Source organism: Podarcis muralis, chromosome 15 (genome assembly GCF_964188315.1).
Source record: "Podarcis muralis chromosome 15, rPodMur119.hap1.1, whole genome shotgun sequence".
Taxonomy (NCBI): domain Eukaryota; kingdom Metazoa; phylum Chordata; class Lepidosauria; order Squamata; family Lacertidae; genus Podarcis; species Podarcis muralis.
Window position 1 is genome coordinate 38492418 of NC_135669.1, and position 15061 is coordinate 38507478.

The 15061-nt window shown below is 48.8% G+C and overlaps 1 protein-coding gene across 6 annotated transcripts in view; it reads left to right on the forward strand.

Annotated features, from left to right (window-relative positions):
- SYNRG (synergin gamma) overlaps positions 1-13500 on the forward strand; it is a 57647-nt gene extending 44147 nt beyond the window's left edge. For 4 of the 6 annotated variants that reach the window (XM_077919356.1, XM_077919358.1, XM_077919359.1 and 1 more), the window contains 7 exons: positions 527-690; positions 1610-1663; positions 3121-3217; positions 3666-3814; positions 4750-4860; positions 5716-5751; positions 7897-13500. In XM_077919356.1, coding sequence (XP_077775482.1) covers positions 527-690; positions 1610-1663; positions 3121-3217; positions 3666-3814; positions 4750-4860; positions 5716-5751; positions 7897-8028 — 743 coding nt within the window. In that variant the 3' untranslated portion in view covers positions 8029-13500. The remainder of the gene's footprint in view (positions 1-526; positions 691-1609; positions 1664-3120; positions 3218-3665; positions 3815-4749; positions 4861-5715; positions 5752-7896) is intronic. The other 2 variants (XM_077919357.1, XM_077919361.1) reach the window with 1 other exon arrangement.
- Positions 13501-15061: the final 1561 nt, after the last annotated feature.

A 15061-nucleotide genomic window follows, 5' to 3' on the forward strand; every position in this document is an offset into this window, starting at 1 on the left:
ACTAGCAGAATCTGAGAGTGGGCGGTCCTTAAATCCTCCCCAGCAGACTAGTCTCTTGACCCCCAGCCTACGCCTCCCCTCTCTGCGCAGAGGCCTACTGCGCAAGGAAGGCTTGGGTAAAGGGGGACCGTCCCCCTCCCCGCTTTGCTCAGGCAAGGTGTCCTGGCACCGCCTTGCATCCTCCGAGCCCTGAAGCTCCTCCTCACTAGAGGCGTGGCTTCCTTCCTCTGCTGAGGAAGTGCTGCTTCCCATGATCTTTGGAGGCTCTCTGTAATCCATCCACCTTTCCCCTTCTCGCCCCTGAGCCGATGGCAGTTCCCTGACATCATACATGACAGATAGCCGGTTAACCTCTGCTTAAAAGCCTCCAAGGAAGGAGAGTCCACCACCTCTTTTGGGAGTCTGTTCCACTGTTGAACAGCTCTTACTATCAAAAAGTTCTTTTTGAGGTTCTTATTCTTAACGCTCTGTTCAGAACTGGGGCACACACACAACCCTGACTTTCATGTGTCGTGTTTCTTTCCAGGATCTCACAAACGGAGCCTGAGTTTGGGCGACAGAGAGATCAGCCGCTCCTCACCTTTGCCACCTCCGGAGCAGCCGTTTCGAGATCGGTCCAATACCCTCAGTGAGAAGCCAGCCCTGCCCGTCATCCGAGACAAGTACAAAGATCTCACGGGGGAAGTGGAGGTAAGGAGAGATTTGATGGGAGGAAGCGTGGCTTGTCAGAGAGGAATTCCGGGAGGCCTATCCTCTTTTAACAGCTGAACATACGTGTAGGAATCACACAATAGAATCTCCTGGACGTTACCACTAGAGATTGCAGGTGTGGTACGTTCTCAGACATTATAAACAAAACGTTTTGCTTGTGGGGAAAAAAGATAATTGCATTCTCCTCTTCCTGGGTTTTTTATACTAAGGGAGTTGTGTTTTAATCGAGAGGGAGCATATTGGAGTTGAGATTTCCCCTTCTTGCTGTGCAAAGTGGTAGAATCCCAGAAAGGACTATGCCGCGATATTGCTGAATGTGTAGAATCATAGAATTCTAGAGTTGGAAGGTACCCCCCCTGAGGGCTGTCTAGTCCAGCCCCCTGCAATGTTATTTGGTGCTGGTGTTTGGATAGTGCTGCTTTGGAGCTTTTGATCCCTGCCATCCTGGTTAGAAATATAGGAACATAGGAAACTGCCTTATGCTGAGTCAGACCATTGGGTCCATCTAGATCAATACTGTCTGCACTGACTGGCAGCGGCTTTCCAGGGTTTCAGGCAAGGGGACCTTCCCACCCCTACCTGGAGATGCCAAGGATTGAACCTATGACCTTCTGCATGCAAAGCAAGGGCTGTACCACTGAGCTATGGTCCTTCCCCAAAGGATACTCTCCCCATCTTTCTATGTCCTCCAACCAGTGTGGGCTTGGGTATATTACACTGATGGACCACTTCCCACTCTCCACATGAAAAACCACCTGCATCTTTCTGGGAGTTTTTCTTGCTTTTTGCTACCTCTGTGTAGCAGGGGGTGGGAATCACTTATAAGGCAGTCATTACTAGTTCTGATATTTGTTTATTTTTGAAACCTGTGGAATTCTGCTGCTTCTTTTCCACCTAGGAAAGTGAGAGATATGCCTATGAATGGCAGAGATGTTTAGAAAGTGCCCTCCAGGTAAGTATGTCAAAATAACGTCCTTCTTCTTTGTATACCTCATGTGGGATGGTCACAGGTTTTGATAGTGTGTGTATGCACCAGCTCCTACTCATAAATGCACAGATAGAAAAGAGTTACTATCATTTAATTAGAAATACAGTACAGTGGTACCTCGGAAGTCAAACGGAGTCCGTTCCAGAAGTCTGTTCGACTTCCAAAACATTTGGAAACCAAGGCGTGGCTTCCGATTAGCTGCAGGAAGCTCCTGCAGCCAATCGGAAGCTGCGGAAGCTGCAACGGATGTTCCGGTTCCAAAGAACGTTCGCAAACCAGAACAATCACTTCCTGGTTTGTGACGTTCGGGAGCCAAAATGTTCGCCTGTCAAGGTGTTTGACTTCCAAGGTACGACTGTACATCTCACCGCAATGGGAAACCACCGTCTGCTGGGGTGGAGAGGAATAATTTATGTGTGAAATTGGATGGAGGATTAAATCTATAGATTAAAATTTAAACCACCTATCCCACATGTGTGGGAGAAATGCAAAAATAAGCAGGCTTTCTAGCAGAGGATAGACACACATGTTTTGCAGCTTTCTGAAGCGTAGGAATAAAGCAGTTATACCTTTTTTATCCCTTTTTATTTGTGGTCTTCTGACCTCCTTCCTTTTCACCCCCATTGCAGAGAATGAACCACCTGTTTTTTAGCAAGATAAACAAAAAGGTTTACTTACATTTCAATGCAGGCAGAAAATACAGCAAAGTAGTTTGCAGGAAAATATTTCTAATACTACAGCAGAATAAAAATTGGTGGTCTCAAAATAGGGTGCCTGTGTCTGGAACCTCCGGAGACACATTTGCTTCTCTTGGAAGCAAGGTGAATGGAAACAGTCTCCTCAGAGGTGTAAGGAACTGTAAGGGGTTATATCCATTGTCACAGAATTCCTGCCCAGAGGAGGCAACAGAAGTGGCCACACAGAGAGAGTGTTCTGTCCAGGAAGTTTAAGGACTCTCTGTGTACTAACCCTGTTCTTGTCTAACAAAACATGCATTTGTGATTCGGCTGCAAACCTCTGGGTGGGGCCAGAGGCAACAGTGGGCGGAGCAACAAATGCAAATTTTTGCCTTTGTACAGTAGGCTAGTTTCTACACCCATTCCACACATCCCTCTTTCCTCCACCAACCAGACAAGCAAGAGGCATTGTCAGAGTTCAGGGACGCACTCCAGCCAGGCAAAACCACCTGGGTTGGGAAGCAGGGCTGCTGCAGGGGGTGGTCTGGGGAGGTTTCCAAGGGCCAGACGGCAAGACCTCCAGGGCCACATGCAACCTGAGGTTCCTCTTCTCTGGCATAATGTGAATGCACGTGATGTGGCAGATATTTTGGAGATAAGCAGGTCTGGGCTGGAGGCTCCCTGGGGATGCTGTGAACACCGTCCTGAGTTCAGCAGAACAAACAAACATCTCTTGTGTGTTAGGTCATCAAGAAGGCAAACGATACCCTGAACGGAATCAGCAGCTCCTCTGTCTGCACCGAAGTGATCCACTCTGCGCAAGGCATGGAGTACTTATTAGGTATGGATTTTACCGCATCTCGTGAAGATGGGGAATTAAAACAGGGAGCAAAGACACCCAACAGATCTGCTTAGGATGTGCCTCTTTTTTTTTAAGCAGAAGGAGAAAAATATTTTCTCATTTCCTGAAATCTCATTTGTTTTTTTCTCCCCACCTCCGTCTACCCCCTAGATTTCTCTGTGGTTGATGCGCTGTGTGAGACTCTGTTGCTCTTGTTTTATTTATTTATAAAAAAAATGTTTATAGACATCTATTTCACCAACAGAAATCAAAGTGGTTTGCAACTAAGTTACATAAAAGCATACAAGGGTGTGTGGCCCGGGGAGAATTCTGAGGGCCAGAGATAGAAGCCTGGAGGGCCACATTCATTTTGGTTCCTCACCCCTGCCATCTGAGAGTTGGCATGCCTCCTGTGACCCCTCCACCCTCACCTTTGGTCTCTCAACAGGGGTCGTCGAGGTTTATAGAGTCACAAAACGGGTAGAGCTGGGCATCAAAGCCACAGCCGTCTGTAGCGAGAAGCTCCAGCTACTACTGAAGGACATTGACAAAGTGTGGAACAACCTGATCAGTTTCATGTCGCTTGCTGCTTTAACGGTAAGGCCTTTTGTGTGGCACGTCTCTTGTGGTGGGTCCACTTAGGCATATTTTGCTCTGCTCCCAGTGTTCAGACTCTGAGTGCCGTTGGAGATACGGATTGTTTAGATGTGCTTAATGCTTTTCGATTGCTGTAAATAATCTTCTGTTTCTTAATGGTTGTTTTATTTCTTTTTTGCTGTGCTGAGCTGCTTTGGGTGAAAACATGAGACAGAAATTTAATAATGATGATGACGGTGATGATGATGATGCAGCCAAGGCTAGATGGACAAATAGTAGACTGTGTTTCTGTGAACCAAGTTAGCATGGAAGATAGAAGGTAGAGAACAGATTAGAACAGGGGTCAGCAAACATTTTCAGCAGGGGGCCGGTCCACTGTCCCTCAGACCTTGTGGGAGGCTGGACTATATTTTTTTGGGGGGGGGAGGGAATGATGCAAGAGCCCCACGAGCCCCAGTGGCTGCTTACCTGTGTCATGGGAGTGGCAGGGGCTGGCGGTGGTGGCAGCAGCGGGAAAATGAGCAGCACATGAAAGGGCTCCGGAGAGGGGCTGCTTAAATTGGCGGCCGCTCGAGCGCTGCTGCTGCTGCTGGCACCAACAAAGCCCAGCTCCCTTCCTCCTCTAGGCAGGGCGGGGAGAAGCCAGGAGGAGGGAGGGAGGAGGTGCCACCGCCACCATGTGAGGGAGGGGGAAATAACTCGTGCACTGGCAATCCACATAGCGATTCCCAGACCGTCTGCGGGCCGGATCCAGAAGGCAATTGGACCTGATCTGACCTGTGGCCTGCTCATGGATTAGAAGGTAGAAGGCAGCTTAGAATAAGTTGGAAGCTAGAAGAGAGCATGGAAGATAACTTAGAACAAGAGGACTGAAGGCAGAAGATAGCTTCTTATGAACAATATACTGATTCCTACCTCTGTTGTTCCTCCTACAGCCTGACGAAAACTCACTCGATTTTTCCTCCTGTATGCTTCGCCCAGGAATCAAAAATGCCCAAGAACTGGCTTGTGGGGTGTGCCTCTTGAATGTAAATTCTCGAAGCAAAGTAAGTAGAGGCTGTGTCGTCGTCGTCATTTTTTACATCTCCCCACCTATCTCAGCCCCTGTTTGCATTTGCTGCCTTCCACCCTTGCATTTGCTCCACTAATTTTAACAAGCGCCCGGAGCATCCAGCGACCCCATCGCAAGTAGCTTTTGTAGAAAGCCGCATCGCGGGCAGAGCCGAGATCCTTCCGAAACACCCTCTGCCGCCCGTCCGAATGCATGTTGTTGCTGCTGCTGCTGCTTCCAGCTCGGGTGGAGACCCCAGGCAGCCTTAGTGGAGCCCACAGAGTTGGGAAGTAAGAAGTACGAGTCCCTGGGCCTGTGGATCCACCCAGCAAGGCAACACAGTCTTCCTCAAATAAAAGGGTAGTGGCCTTCCAGATATGAGACTCAAACTCTTGTTAGCCCCAGCTGGCACGGCCAGCACCCAGGAAGGATGAGAATTGCAGCTGAGCAACATCCAGAGAATATCAAGTTGCCCATCATTGTTTTGTAGGGCAAGAGTCAACAATGTGATGCCCTCCAGTGATGGGCGTTGCAGTCTGACAGTACCTGTCGGGTCGCAGGTGTTCCCGATTACTTGTAACTTATTTCCTAGGCAACTGGAGGGTTGACTCTGGAGTCAGGAGTCCCCTGCAGCTGGCTTGGAGCCTCTATCTTCTTTCTTCGTAAGAGACAAGCCCCACAGCCTTCAGAAAATCGGATTGTCAGTGGGATATATTGGAGCAGCTCTAAAAGCCCCCCTGTGTGGAGCGGGATGGGGACTCTTAAAACAGGAGCGAGTTTGGTTGGCAGCCAGCTCCCCTCTTCTGGCGATTATGTTTTGACCCTTTTCTGGTTTCGACGTTGTTTTCAGAAAGAAGAGAAGCCTCCGGAGGAACCTCCTAGAGAAGTACGGACCCGTGAAAGCTATATATATATATATTTCCTTTTAATGTTTGCCCTAAGCAAGGTGGTAGCGGGGACCATTGCCACCCTCCTCCGTTTGTCTCCAGTTAACAATTTCTGTGCCTCTCCCTCTCTCTAACCTCTCAATTTTAATCAACTAACTCGCACTCGAGTCCGTTCCCCTAAAGGGCCTGGTTCAAACTGAATGCTTAGTGCAAGCCTGCAAGCGTGTGGGCCTTCCAGAAAGGAGGCAAGTAGCTGCTTTGTTCCGTCCTCTGGTCCTGCCGCTGCCCGCTAAACCATGGTTTGGCCAAGCGTGTCATCTGAACCCAGTTTCATGGCTTGTCTCACTCTAGACAAACCACAAACTCTGATCAAAGTTAGTTCTATACTTCACCACTCGTGAGGAGATGAACGGCAAGCCCGGGTCCAGATGATGCGCTGAGCCTAAAACTGGGACAGAGGAGGATCGAAGAAGGGACACTCTCCTCTCGGGGAGCCTGCATTCTTGCACATTCCCACTAATCCATGGTTTCGCTTAGTGCTGTGCACAAACCGAGTCTTTCTCGTGTTGGCATGCCTGTTGCTTTGTGAATAGATCTGCTTTTTTGTGGTGGTCTGTGTTGTGGTGTGGCAGAAAAAGTTGTCTGTGTTGTTGGCTCCTACCTATCTCGCCTTGCGTGTTTGTGGCAGGAGGGGCTTGTGCCGTCCACTCTCACTGTGCATGAAGATGTTAAAAACTTTTCAGGTTTTGATGGTGGGGGGGTCTGTGGGGGTCACCTTCTCTTTCAAGATTGTGGGGGGGGGGGTCTAGTTCATCCTGATGACTGCTTCTCTTAGCTCCTGCGTGTTGTTCAAGGTGTGGGGTTCTGTGTGTTCCACGATTCCTCCATGGGAGCAAAGACTAGCTGGGCTCCATCATTTGCAACGAATTAAGGGGCTTTACCCAAGGATACTTCATTTATTTTTATCTACTGTGCAAAGTTAGGGGTTGTTTTCAAAGCTGGTGTACAGTCATTATACTCCTACAGCTGTTTCTCACACGATTACATAGAATCTCTTAAAGTCATGGAAGTGCTTTGCATTCTGGATATCTGAGAGGTGAATAGCTGCAACTTCAGACCAGCGAGAAAACAAGTGCATTTCTTCCACTCCCCCAAAAGCAGCACTCTTCCCAAAGTACTCCACCTGCTTGCCCAGCCATTGACAAATCAGCCCCGGGGTGTTTGTGTGTGTGGGCTGCTTCCTTGAAAAGCGGCTTGCCAGCCACGCCCAAGTCGGAAACTGCTCTCAGGTGCATTTCAGCTTCTTTGTGGTTTCCCACGCTAGATTTAAGCCGGCAAAACCTTGCAGTGCGTCCTCCTTGCCTCCTAATGGGAGTGCCCCCGTTTCAGGGTTCCGCCATGCTTTCTCCCTTGATATACTGTCACATGATTTGGCAGGCCGGCTAGATTTCACATGAATTTTGGGGCAAGGGGAACATTCCCCTGCTGGGATGCAGCCACCCGAAAGGTCCCCTCTCTGTCTAGGAAGGGCAAGCAGAGCTTTTCAGTCCAAATTCTACCTTTGTACAGCAGCCCAGGGTCTACATGCCACCTCTGCATCCAGGCAAGCGAGAGGCACGGTCAAGGACACATTTGCAGCCAGGAAAGCAAGTGGTTTGGGTGTGAAGCAGGGCCAGTGAGGGGTGTGGCCTAGAGAGGGTCCTGAAGGCCAGGTAAAGAGGCTTAGAGGGCCGCAGGCCTGAGGTTTCTCTCGCTCCTTGTCTTATAGCCTCCTGCCTTGCCTGAGATGGAAGGAGCACTGTGCCATAAACGAACAAAATAGATTCTGCCTTCAACCAGCCTCTTTCTCTTCCCACTTCTTTAAAAGAGCTGCCTTTAAATGCTCTTTCCGATCACACAAAGTGGAGATTGAGGATCCTCTGTTGCTGGTTTATCCCAGAGCTGTGGCCGTGGTTTGATGGCGATGGCTTGCGAGCTGTTAGGAAGCTCCACAAAGAGACTGAATGTGTTTGTTGGCTGTCAGTGTGTACCTGTGCGTCGCCAGCATCCAGGCCTCTCTCCGTGGCTCAGTGTTTCAGTACATGGGAGCATCATGGCAGTTCCTAACTCTGCTGTTTGTTTGTTTCCCCCCTTCTTCCCCGCAGGCCTTTAACTCGGAAACGGACAATTTCAAACTTGCTTACGGAGGGCACCAGTATCACGCCAGCTGCGCCAACTTCTGGATCAACTGCGTTGAGCCCAAACCCCCGGGCCTCATTTTGCCTGACCTACTTTAAGCGGACTTTGTTCCTTCAGCTTCGGCTTGGTCTCGATAGGGGAAGAATACACTGGAGGGGCAGTGGGGGGTGGGGTGGGGAGGGCTGTTAATAGATGTGGAAACTGTTCTGAGCCAGCGCTTAGGGCAGTCATCCCTAGGCTGGAGTGCTCCAGACGTTCTGGGCTACAGATCCACGGCCATGCTGGCTGGGGGCTGGGAGTTGTAGTCTGCTGCACCCAGACGTCTCCAGCTTGGGGGAAGACTGGGTTCAAGTGTGTATATATAAACCGTTTGTTTTTAGACTAGCTGTTCTCTTCCAAAAAGGTGAAAGCCACTATGTTTTTTAAATCTGCAAATTCCCTGTGATGGACTTCTCAAGAATTTGGAAATATCCACTGATTTGGGGGTAGGGTGGAGGCGTGGATTGCACTGAGGCACAAACTGTGTTTCTTGAGTAGCATTTGACCAGCACAGTCTGTCCTTCCAGTGTTGGCAAATTTCTTGTCTGCTTCATGAAGGTGGAGGGATCTCTCCAGCCCCCTGCAAGTGATAACCTCTGTTTCAAGTGGCTTAGAGCCCCTAGGATGACAAAGACAGAAGGAGACAGGGTTGGCTCGGGATCCTTGTTGGGTGGCTCTTGTTTTTTGAGCAAGGTCTTGAATAGTTTTTCACTTCTCACATGGTGAACTTCCAAAACCAGGTTTAAGTGTCAGGGGTCCCCTTCTCCCCACCTCCTTCCCCCTACCCCACCCCACTGACAAGGCACTCTTGGCCTTAAGCATGTCAGCTCAGAATTGCTTGCTGGTATTCTCAGACAAAACTACCATTACTGAGTTTTGGGGCACAGGCAGGAAACAATTGGGCAGATCCACGCCGTAGCTTTCAAGCAAATCTGACGCACATTTGAAGCACATGACTTCCCCCAAATAGACTGTGGTTTGTGAAGGGTGCTGAGCACTGTAGCGCTGCGAGGGGAAAGCTACAGTTCCCAGGATTCATTGGGGTGTGGAGTCGTGCGTTTTAAACGTGTGCTGGCTTCGCTTTAAATCTGCGAGTCTGCCCTTAAAGAAGCCCCCCCCCCCCCCCCGGCACTTTGAAAGCAGCTGATCTTTACAACCTTAAGACCTCTCCCTAGAATGACTCGGCTGTCAAATTTGGCAGTGTGAAATAAAAATAGACATGCGGAATGGTGGAGGGCTCTCAAAGTGTGAAAATATGGGGGGGGGGGTTCTTTTTGCTTCTTCTAAAGGGCATTACCACTGTTTGCGCCTCCATTAAGTTTGCAGAGAGAGTGAGAGCCTCCAAAGGGTATAACCAGCTTATATTGATTAAATGGCCGTTTCTCAAACACACCCTCTTTGTGGTACGATGACAATTTGAGGGTGGCTGGGTCGTTTTGCGGCTTTGAGAGGGCAATGGTGCAGAGAACGCAGTGGAGCAAAATGGGCTTTTCTTTCTTTCCCCGTTCCCTTTCTTCAGTACCTCCAGACTGCAAAACACCTCGCTGAAACCGAAGGTGGGCGGGGAGCTGTTTAATTAGGCTTAAACGAAGCAAGCAGCCTGATTATAGCATTAAACCAGGTATAGGCAAACTCGGCCCTCCAGATGTTTTGGGACTACAACTCCCATCATCCCTAGCTTACAGGACCAGTGGCCAGGGATGATGGGAATTGTAGTCCCAAACATCTGGAGGGCCAGAGTTTATGCCTGCATTAAACAATCAATGCTCATGCCTCCCTTTCTTTTAGAGACTTGCCTGCTGTGAGCTTTTGATCTCTCCCTTCACTTGGATTGGCAACCTGATGCCATTCCCTTGGTTGGAGGTTGGTGGGGACTGGCCTAGTGATGCCCCATCTTCCAGTGTGCTGTGCTTCATGATCCACCACTGTTGAAGTTATTCCCCCATTCCACCATTGGCAGCGCTTAGGACTGCAGGGTGGGTGACCTCTGGCCCACAGGGGTCCCAGTTTCCCCTTCCCCAGAAACCCCACCTTCCCCACACCTGGTGCATCATGTGGATGTCAGGTGTGGGGCAACCAAAGGCACAGCTGGGAGCTGGTTGCTGCGTATGCCTGCTGTGAGTTCTTGATCTCTCCCAGCTTCTGGCCAGCTTGTTTATACATATCGCATTCTGGTGAGTTTCCTCTCTAGCTGAGGACCAGATCCACCGACAGCACAGCCTGACAACTGGAGGTACAGCTTAGGTCTCCTTTAACAGCTGCAAAGAATTTCCAGCACATTCCAGCTTTTCCCCATCCTGATGCTTCAGCGAGGAGGGAAGGAGCCTGGCCACCAAATTTCTCCTGGCTTTAGAAATCTGAAACGCGCCGTAGGGCAGAGAGCAGGAGCTGCAGGAAGGAAACAGCTCGTCAGATGGTTATATATTCCCTTGGGTGTTTCGCTTCCATAGAACAATGAGCTGCCTCGTTTTGGCTGGATGCACCCTTTCAATCCAGTCTTGCGCGGTTGGCCAAACCGTAGTCAGGACTCCAGTGGGTTCAGTAAATAGCGGCTCATAATGAAATTTATCTTTTGGTGCCTTTAACCACACCCAAAAAAGTAAGTGTTCGGGAGTCATAAGTGCTAACGGGGTCAAACTTGGGGGTGTTGTCAGAAGACACTAAACTAGGCTCTCGCATCAGTGGCACAGTGGGAAATTTAATATCTTGAGCACCAATGACAATGTGGCAAAAAGAGTGATCCACTTTATCTTTCATCCTGCATCTTTCCATAGAGAAAAGTGCACACTCTCCGCATAGTGCTTCCCTGGGAGAAGCGATATCCTCTGAACTTCCCCCCTGGCATTCAGCTACTAAGACCCCACTGCAGGTCTTCTGTGGCTCAGGCGCATCAGCAAGCCTGACGTGCCTAAATTTGAGCCATGGGAATGATCTCACGCATGTTGCTGAATCAGACCGATCTGCACATAACGGAGGAGTTGGGAGTTTTTTATTAGCAGTTCCAGTGAGACTAAGCAACAAACCTCATCCCACAAGTTGTTGGAGAGCCTTAACCGCAAACCTGAGTATTCAAGCACTGGGGGCAAAAGTGCCCCTCCTCCAAGGAGGATGTCAATTTTTTACGTGCTAATTTTGTTCTCCAGATTGCTCTTTAGCCTGTATTCAGACGGGCCGAGGATTGAGAGAGGGAAAGATCAGTCCGTGGGAAGCAAAGGCAACTCTTCAGGTCTAATTAGGGCAGAGCTTATTGAACTGTGCCTGTGCTTAAGGCTCACAACGGATCTGGGAAGGGAAAATAATCGCCTGGCTTCTGTTAGTCACAGTGCCTTGTATAGTCCACCAAAGGAACGTTCACGGAAAGGGGGAGAAAATAACAATACACAAACGAAACACCTTTCTTTGTGTTTTTGCAACGTGAGCAATGTTTTGTTTTTGACTGATGAAGGCTGGTTGCGTTGAAGGTGGAGGAGTCTGGAGTGGGCTTCTTCTGCTATAGCGTATCCAACTCATTCGGAAAACTGGCGTTGTGTTCATCCATCCCCTGCGCTGTGATCCTGTTAGCTAAGGGCCCCGGTGTCCTTGGAAACTGTCTCCAAGGTTACGGTGTTTTTCCGAGGCTTCATTGTATAAGGTTCTGCTTCTCTCTGCCTCGCAGCCGTGCTTTGAGTGCGGGTTGGCAACTACGAGGAAGGTTTTCATGAGCTGGTCTTTCCATCTTTCCAGCCTTTTTACTTCATTTCTCTTAAAAAAAAAACAACCCACACATTTTCTTTCTTGGGTGAAGCAAAATGCTAACGGTTGTGCGTCCTTTTGTTCATTTCTAAATATACAGATGGGGGGGGGGGCTTTTGTTTTTTTGTAGGGTGGGGTCTCTGCTTGTGAACTGTGTTCTGTCTTTTTGCATGCATCTTAGCCGCAGGTTTCCCTTTTCCTTAAACCTATTTCAAAATGTATCACAGCCCTTGTGTGTCTGCCTGTTCCTTCCTTGACTGTGTTCCAGAAGCTCAGTCCCTTGAAAAATGGCTCTAAAGTCACAGCCACATGTTCAGAGCACGTGGCTTCCTGCAAAGAGTCCTGCAACTTCTAGTTTGCCGAGGATGCTGGGAATTGTAGCTCTGCGGTGTAAAAACTACAGATCCCATGATTCCTTGGGGGAAGCCATGCCTCTTAAAGAAACACGCTATCAACATACGGTTTAGAAATGTCCATTGATGCGTTTGATGTCGAAAAGTGGGGCCAGGGGTGGAGGGTGAGGTTGGGCAGCGGAGCCCAAACCAATGGTCAGGTCCATCCACGTTAGGGATGGGGTAAGTTGAGGTCCTCCATATGTCATTGGACTGCAGTTCCCCATCATCCCTGAACTTGGGGCATCCTGGCTGGTGGGAGTTGTAAAGCCAAGAGAACCACACGTAAATCAAGCAACTCAGAAGCCATATTTGTGCTTCAACAAGATGGCTTTATCCTGCCCAGCACAGATTACCAGCCCTGCAGTCCAAGGCAAGCAAATAAGGCAATGCCATTCCACTGACAGCAGGAGCCCAGCGTGGTCTTTTGGATCATGGCAGGCAAAATGGGGTGTCTTGTCCCCGTCCGTACCCCGGCATTCACCACTGGGAGCTTCCGGTATCCTGATTTCTTTCTCTATGTTGAGACGTGCAACCTTCAAAAAGCTCCCCACCCATTCAGTGTAGTACCTGGGCAGTCACATGGGGAAGGATCTGATGCAGCTGAGTTGCCCACCCTGTAGAAAGTACAGTGTAGAAGGCAATATACGGCCCCTACTCAGGGGGAAGTGAGTCACACTTAGTCCCCATTGAAATCAATGTGTCAGCATTAGCTGCGGCGAAAGGCAAATCCTTTTTATTCGGTCGATAATCTGTCTTGGATTGGGGCAGTCTTCACTAAAGGCTCTAGAAAACCCGGCGATTCTGCTTTCGTTTCACGTTTCAGAGGAGGAGGTGGGGAGAACGGCTCTGCCACGGCAAACCAGGCCACAACTAATAAAGGGAATAAAATGAATCAAAACCCCATTCCACAAATGCAGTCTGATTAATTGCATATCAATGATTGGAGTGGCATAGCAAAATGATACCCCTTTCTGAAATTAATATAAAATAAAGCTGCTGTTGTATTGCTACACTAACTTATATAGATGTACAGTATATGATTCCCCCCCCCCCCCCTTCGGTCTTTTTTTAAAATTGGTATTATTCAGCTCTTTGGATGGTACCCATATGGAGAGGCGATGCAGCTTTAAAAGGGCTGCTTCAGGAGGAGAGAGAGATCTTTTAACGTCTTGGCTGCCTCCAAAGTGGTTTTGTGGTTTACTCGACTGTGATCTAAGGTCTTGTTTTACTTTGCGGTGTGTGCTGTTGCCGATTTTATTAAAAAAAAACCTTTTGAGAGAGAGTGAGAGTGGTCCTGTTTTTAATTCCCAGTGTCTGTTTGCTCTCGCAGTGGTGTACAAACTCGTTTTATTGATCCCTGTGAAATTTCCTGATCTTCAATAAAGCGCTCTTGTTTTCTTTTTATTTCCTTTTACTTCCAAAAAAAAAAAGGTTATTTGAAGCTTAATAAAAATAAAAACGAACCTTCACTGATGCTCAGCTTACGTTTTTCATCCTGTTAGAGCTCACAGGCACTTAACCAAATGTACTGCCAGTAGTAGCAGGTTCAGGACACTCCAGAGGGAAGAAGCTCTTCTGTACTGGTGCCACTGGTTCCATCCAGCTCAGTATTGTTGACGCTGGCTGCAGCATTCAGGTGGGTTTATTTCCCCAGCCCTACCTGGAGATGCCAAGGATTGAACCTAGGACCTACTTGCCCGCAGTGCAGGTGCCCTACCACTGAATGGCAGCCCTAAATGAATATAAGATTCTAGTCCTCATGGTTCTGAAAGAGAGGGCTAATTGCAGACTGGCAGCAGGTTTCCATATGGTAGTTTCCCAGCTGTACCTGGACATGTCAGGCACACGGTCTGTCTGCCACTGAGTTACAGCCCTTCACTTGACATTCCCATAAGATGTTAAAGGAGAAAAGACTGTGGACGAATTGATGGAGGATAGATCTACCAGCCGTGATGAGGAAAGTGGAGACTCCAGCTGCAGAGGCAGTGTACCTCCAGAATACCTGGTGATGGGTCAAGCAACAGAGGAGGGACACTGTTTTCGTGAACTCCCTAAAAGAATCTCACTGGAAATGAGATGCTGGAGTAGGTAGTCTTTGTAGACTCTGGGGTCCCAGATTGCTGGACTACAACTCCCATAAGCCTCAGCCACGTGACTCCACTGATCAAGGCTGATGTAGTCCACCAGCATAAGGAGGAGAAGGAAGAAGAAGGGGGAAACTCTGAATTGTATGAATCTTAGCACACATGAAGACTAGAATCTTGCTTGATGATGATGATGATAGGAGAGAGAAACCACTGAAGTGTACAGATCAAAAGCAGGTGGTCCGGTTCCAGTGCAGAATTTCACTCTTAAGGTCACAACCATGCCATACATTGAAAGCATTCTGGTATCATTTTAAAATATGTGACTCCCCCACCCTGAAGAATCCTGGAAACTAGCTTGTCACAGAGCTAGGATTACCAGCACCCTCCACAAACTACAGCCCCCAGGATTCTCTGGGGGAAGCTGTGACTTGAAGCAGTAAAAGAGGGCTTTAAATGCATGGTGTGGTTGTAACGTGAAGTCTAATCATACCAGGTATCTGCCTCAAAGGCTGAGTATTGCTGCGGTGATATACTCCTCACTTGAAGCCATAGCCCGAAGGCCAAATGTGGCCCTGGTGATACACCCCAGGACACACATCCTTCCCTTGCCACATCCATCAACAGCCCTGTTTTGAACCCTCAAGTGTTTTTCATTGGCTGGGAAGTGTCATAGAATCAGAGTTGGGAGGGACCCTAAGGATCATCTAACTCAATGCAAGAATGCAGCTGTCCCTTGCAGGAATCGAACCTGCAACCTTGGCATTGTTGGATAATGCCTCTTGCTTGTCTAGAGGGAAGGTGGAGAGAGAGTGTGTGTAGAAAATAGCCTCCTGTACAAACATTCACATCCATGACACTGCCCACTTGCCTCTGTTATC